This window comes from Nerophis ophidion, linkage group LG28 (genome assembly GCF_033978795.1).
Source record: "Nerophis ophidion isolate RoL-2023_Sa linkage group LG28, RoL_Noph_v1.0, whole genome shotgun sequence".
NCBI classification, from domain to species: Eukaryota; Metazoa; Chordata; class Actinopteri; order Syngnathiformes; family Syngnathidae; genus Nerophis; species Nerophis ophidion.
The window spans coordinates 21,743,832-21,750,552 of NC_084638.1; the positions used below are offsets into that span (position 1 = coordinate 21,743,832).

Sequence of the window (6,721 nt, forward strand, 5' to 3'; positions counted from 1 at the left end):
CGGATTGAAAGGTTTCACATAGATTGTTAAACGCTAAGTGTTCATTTAGCTGCTCTGCAACAATTTTTTCGAGGATTTTCGAAATAAAGGGAAGGTGAGACACCGGTCGGTAGTTTACCATGAGGTCAGGATCGAGGTTAGGTCTTTTAAGGAGAGGATGAATAACCGCTTTTTTGAATGCTAGGGGAACAGTGCCCGAGGAAAGTGGTAAGTTTATAATATTTAGCACTGATGGACCTAATAATACAGAAAGCTCCTTGATAAGTTTTCCAGGAAGTGGGTCAAGTAAACATGTTGTTTGTTTTATTCCATTTACACGTTGTAACAATCCTTCTAATGTTATTTCATCAAAACGAGAGAAACTATTTTGGATATTTGCAGTATCCGCCGTATATACAGTCGTATCTGTGTTACTATAACCCAGTTGTAGCTGGGACGCATTGTCTTTAATCTCCTTTCTAATAAGTTCAATTTTCTTATTAAAGAACTTCATAAAGTCATCTGCCGAATGGGTGGAGCTACTGGAAGGAGTCCCTTGTTGGGTTAGCGATGCTACTGTACTAAACAAAAATTTTGGATCGTTTTTATTAATGCGGATGAGATTTGAGTAATAATTAGTTTTAGCTAAGGTAAGCATGCGTTTATAAGTTATTAAACTATCACTCCATGCTTGATGGTGCACCTCAAGTTTAGTCGTGCGCCATTTGCGTTCCAGCTTTCTACATAATAATTTCTGAGCTCTAGTTTCTTCAGTAAACCATGGCGTACGCCTTTTTGGAGCCTTTTTTAACTTCAGCGGTGCTATACTATCAATGGTTTCGCGCAGGGCGTTGTTAAAGTTGTTAGTGAGGTTATCAATAGAGCCCACATACTTTGGGAACGGTGCCATTACCGAGGGCAGTAGGTCCGCAAGAGTCGTCGTTGTGGCAGCATTAATGTTGCGGCTGCTATAGCAGTTATTATTATTATTAGCTTGCCGAACATGAGTCTGAACTTCGAATTTTATAAGGTAATGATCGGACATTACTTCAGTATACGGGAGTATCATAACTTTGGAAACGGTGATACCTCTGACAAGCACTAGGTCTGTCGTATTACCGCTGCGATGCGTCGGTTCATTTATTATTTGTGTAAGACCACAGCTATCAATTATAGTCTGGAGCGCCACGCACGGTGGGTCCAATGGGGTAGTCATATGGATATTAAAGTCCCCCATTATAATTATATTATCGGCGTGCGTCACTAGATCAGCAACAAACTCTGAGAATTTACTAATAAAGTCCGAATAGGGCCCTGGGGGGCGGTAGATAACGGCCAGGCACAGAGGCAGAGGTGTGGCAGACTTCATAGAAAGCACCTCAAACGATTTATATTTATTATTTAAGTTAGGACTAAAGTTAAAGTTTTCGTTGTATATTAGTGCGACACCCCCTCCCCTTTTAAGGTGACGGGCAATATGCGCATTCGTATAGTTAGGAGGGGATGCCTCATTTATCGCAAAAAAGTCGTCTGGTTTAAGCCAGGTTTCACTAAGACCGATGACGTTAAGGTTGTTGTCTCTAATGACCTCATTGACTAATAACGTTTTGGGAGACAAAGATCTGATGTTTAGAAAGCCCATATTATAGGTAGTGGGCTTTTTTAAGGAGTTGTTGATAAAATTATCCGTAGTAGCAATATTAATAATGTTGCGTTTATTATGCGCAGTGTACTTAAAATAACTACGACCATATCTAGGAATTGATATGACGGGAATTTCCAGATTGTCTACTTGGCGCTGCGATAAACTGAACGCATCATAATTTGCCACCTCAGTAGAACGCATGTCTAACTCTGACGTAGTCATAGACACAGCAGAAAAAACATTTTGTGAGTTGTGTATTATTCTACGAAAATTGCTATGTATACAGGGATCATCCAGCCTGGCGCTGGCTAGTTCTAGCTTAACTGACTCCATACCCAGGCTAGCAGGCTCTGTAATTGCCTGTGACCGGGCTTGCTCTAGTGCAGTTAGTCAAATGTGGCTCAATGCGAAATCTATGTTCCGAGACAAGAGGATAGCGCCTTCTTGGTTAGGGTGAAGGCCGTCTCTCCTCAGCAAGCCAGGTTTGCCCCAGAAAGAGGGCCAATTATCAATAAACGTAAATCCCTGTTGTCTACAGAAGCTATCCAGCCACTTGTTAAGAGAGACTAATCTGCTATATCTCTCATCATTGCCTCTCCCAGGCAGGGGGCCAGAGACAACTACTCGATTACAAGCACAAATCCATTAAAAAACATCCAAATACCTCCATTTAGGTTTTATATACATTATATATATGTAATGTAGCAACAGGCACATTTATAATAACATTTAATATTTACGGATTTTGCTTCTTTTAAGCATACTTATTACATATACATATTTTAAGCATGTAAATGTGTTGGTCATGTATAATGTCTTTTTGTTATTTTTATTTTTGTAATGTGTAATGTCTAGTGTTTAAATATATGGCAGTGGCAATGAATTTGCCCAATGGGGACCAAAAAATCTAAATCTAATCTAATACGCTGCGCATTAATTTAAAAAGCGCATCACAATGTTTTCTTTCTTTTTCTCTTATTTACTGAATATTATTCACTGCAGAATTTATGAGAGCCACCACACATTATAAAACAACACTTACTGTACTATGTCGGCTGTCATTAGGATGCCGACTGCTAGGATGTTCATATATTCCCATTTAGATGAAGAATGTCTCATAATCCTCACAAGGAAACAGAGTGCAGTGGAGGGGACAAAACGTCTTTTCGTGTCATTCTGGCCATTTTCTGGTCCTAAATGGCTGTCAAAGTGTATCAACTTGTCAGAATACTTAGTCAGACTTCTTCTGTCAGGTGAGATGCATGATTTATGATCAAGAATAAAGTTACAGGGAGCAAGGAAGCGAGGACGCAGCAGACCACTCGTTGATGGTAGTGATCTCGGCGCTGCTATAAATTGTCAGTCAGTGTTAGCACTTATAATAACAATATCACTAATACGTGATTAATATTTAAATCACGAAATGTAAATGGAGTATTGTTGGCGGTTTTTGAATTTTTATTTATTGGATTTTATGGGCAAAATAGAAGAGCTTACATTGGGGTAAGTGGACTTTTATTTATGTTTATTTCATATTCAAAATGCATTTTTGAAAATTCCTTCCACCGTCGTGTCTTTAATAATACTTTTGAAGGATAGGCATTTTTTTTTAAAGTGCAGTTCCCCTATAATTTATATTGTTCCTTATTAATTTAGTTATTAATTTTAAGAATGTGTAATTGTATGCACATTTATATATCATTCGTAAATGAAGTCCCTATTTTGCAGTATAATTGATTAATATTTATCTTTGTAACCGGCCTGATCTAAGCCTTGATAATAATCTAGATGATTAATGTTGTATATAATTTGGCAAAATGTTTCCTGATAAGTAAGTATAAGTAAGTTTGATATAATAATTGAATATAATTCAAATCAAAAGTAAAATATATACCTCAGTGTTAATATTTGAATGGGTCCCAGGCCCCTCTGTAGTGGAAAACTTGCGCTCTGAGATCAAAAAGGTTAAAAACCCCTGATCTAGAGAGTTAAGCATTGAAAATGAAAATAATATATATTGATATACGACTTATTTAAACAATTTCTTGAGTGGGGACTTTTTAGATCCCTGGGATTTTTAGTCTGATTTGTTGTTTTTTTAAACTGTCCTTCTTCAAAAAAATAATAAACAGTCAAAAGAAATGCTATTAGAAAGTATTTACCTATTTAAGGCTCCAATTAATTCACAACAAATATATTACATTTTGAAACATGTTTTGGGGAACATATCGCATATTTAGTATTTTTGCTATAAAAAAATGTTTTTTTTCTTTTTTGGGGGGGGACGGTTGGGCATAAAATACATATAGAAAAAACTAAACTTCATGGCAACAGATCGGAAGTTGATCTGTAGAAGAATAAATAATAGGACAAAAAAAATATTAATATATGACTTAATTTTACCACTTTAATTACTGAGACCTTTTTGGTTTCAGTAATTAAAGTTAACATTCACCAAAATTTACTTATTATGTATTGGTTTAAAAAAAACAAATGTGAATGCCCCAAATGCATTCATTTGGGGCATTTGGGGGGGGGTTGCCGCTAGCGGGGTGTATAAAATAGTCAGGAATTGTCATGAATGCAAAGGATTCTGGGTATTTGTTGTGTTGCGTTTATGTTGTGTTACTGTGAGGATGTTCTCCCGAAATGTGTTCGTCAATCTTGTTTGGTGTGGTTTCACAGCGTGGCGCATATTACTAAGAGTGTTAAAATTGTTTATATCACAACCGTTAGTGTACTCTGTGTCACCCAGTATGCCTTGCAGTCGTGTGCGGGTGGCTGCGGAAGCCACACACAACATGATGCTGGACTGACAAGCAGATCGTAAATGTTGTAGAAGGCGACAAAGCCAATGGCTTCATAGCACGCCCTAATACTTATTATCTGGGTGACTGCCGGCAGTCATTCAAGAGAATAATAGCGTCTCCTATTGTGTTCTTCGCTTTGTGACACGGGTCCTAAATGGCTCTTTGAATGGCAAAGAATACCGATCCCAGAACCATGTATATCAAATATTTCCGGATGGTTCAACCGCCACCCGCCCGGATCTAATTAAAATAAATTTTTTCGTCATGTCAACCGCCCGACCCGCCGTGTATCCGCGGACTCCGCGGATGAGACCGCAAACCGCGCATCTCTAGTACGTAAGATACGGATCCAAGCACTGAGTACATGGTGGAGCCATAATGTGCATAATTTTCTGTCGTCTTTGTGTAATTTTTCTTTCAATCTCCCTCTAGAGCGGTTTCGGAAACATAGACGGGGAGTACTGGCTCGGTCTGGAAGGCATCTACAAGCTTGGACGTCAGGGCGACTACAAGCTTCAGGTGGAGTTGGAGGACTGGATGGCAAAGAAGGTGTACGCTCAGTACAGCAGCTTCCACCTGGAGCCTGAGAGCGAGGGTTACCGCCTGAGGTTGGGCACCTATCGAGGCAACGCTGGCGACTCCCTCAGCAGCCACAACGGCAAACAGTTCACTACTCTGGATAGAGACAAGGACGCCTTCTCAGGTATACGTGAAACTCTTGATATTTTATTATCTTATTAGTGTTTTAATAAAGTTAAATTACAAAGGAACATGCATTGATACTTTAGTTTTTGTATACCGTCTTAGTTTTCCTGCAGCCAAAGAAACTGGTTTGATTGCCCATCCATCCATTTTCCTTCGCTTACCCGAGGTCGGGTCGCGGGGGCAGCAGACTTCCCTCTACCCAGCCACTTTGTCCAGCTCCTCCCGGGGGATCCTGAGATTTTTCAGCTGGGAAACATAGTCTTCCCAATGGGTCCTAAGTCTTCCCCATGGCCTCCTACCGTTCGGACGTGCCCTAAACACCTCTCCAGTGAGGCGTACGGGTGGCATCTTCACCAGATGCCCGAATCACCTCATCTGGCTCCTCTCGATGTGGAGGAGCAGCGGCTTTACTTTGAGCTCCCCCCGGATGATAGAGCTTCTCAGCCTATCTGTAAGGGAGACCCGCTACCCTGTGGAGGAAACTCATTTTGGCCGCTTGTACCCGTGATCTTGTCCTTTCTGTGAGGACGGAAACGTAGATCAACCGGTAAATTGAGAGCTTTGCCTTCCGGCTCAGCTCCTTCTTTACCACAATGGATCAATACAGCGTCTGCAACACTGAAGATGCGCACCGATCCACCTGTCCATCATGCCCGCGTATCATTTTATAGAATCAGGTCCCCCAACAAAGCATCCCACTTATTGGTAGAGAGTCTCTGTGAAGAAGCGATAATTACTTTTTCACAGACAGATTATGACCTGGGAATCATTTAATCAACTTCATTATGTGTGTATTAGGTGCTTTCTTTGGTGATAGAATGCACACAGAACAATGGACTCCTCTAGAATTAACCTCTGTAAAAAACCGACCAAACAAATCATTACCTTTGGACTGAACAGTCCAACGCTTGTTGAACTCGGCTTCAGAAAAGGCGCCTATTTGTTGTCCACAAATAGAATAGAATAGAATGGAATAGAAATTACTTTATTGATTCCTGGGGCAAATTCAAAGCAACGTTGCTTTGAACGTTCGGCCACCACAAAGGTTCAGGGTTTTGTGCGTAGCTGTAACGATCTGTCACTTTACTTCTCGGTGTGTTTCCTTGTTAAGTGTTTATTTCCTGTGAGCGCTCTTATTTGATTTCTATTCCCTGCATGTCTCCTCTGAGCGCTCGTTTCCCTCACCTGTACCTGATTGGCAGCCTGACACACCTGGTTGCAATTGCCAATCAGGCTGTTATTTATGCCTGCCTCGAGGATTAATTATGTTGAGGACCTTTGGGATGCATGACTGCTCCTTTTTGTTTTGAGTAGAATAAAGACTCTTACCTGCACGTCGTTTTCCTGTTTCCTACATCTTGGGGTCACAACCGCCAGAGCCATGTGGGTCCCTGACAGTAGCAGAGCAATTCCCTTGGAGGCTGGGGATGGTGAGGCCAGTAGTAGGGTCAGTGTCTGGTGCCCGATAGATCCAGTGCCATCCATTTTCCTGGTTATTTGATTCGTCGCTGAAGGGAGAAGGTGTAAATCTCACGTGAGTCAGTATGTCTGAATGAAAACTCCACCTCTACCTCACAACTGT

General features: G+C 40.7%; 1 protein-coding gene across 3 annotated transcripts in view; it reads left to right on the forward strand.

Annotated features, from left to right (window-relative positions):
* The window catches only part of LOC133545013 (angiopoietin-related protein 1-like), a 44,144-nt gene that overhangs the window by 35,815 nt on the left and 1,608 nt on the right, over positions 1-6,721 (forward strand). For all 3 annotated transcript variants that reach the window (XM_061890301.1, XM_061890299.1, XM_061890302.1), the window contains one exon: positions 4,867-5,137. In XM_061890301.1, coding sequence (XP_061746285.1) covers positions 4,867-5,137 — 271 coding nt within the window. The remainder of the gene's footprint in view (positions 1-4,866; positions 5,138-6,721) is intronic.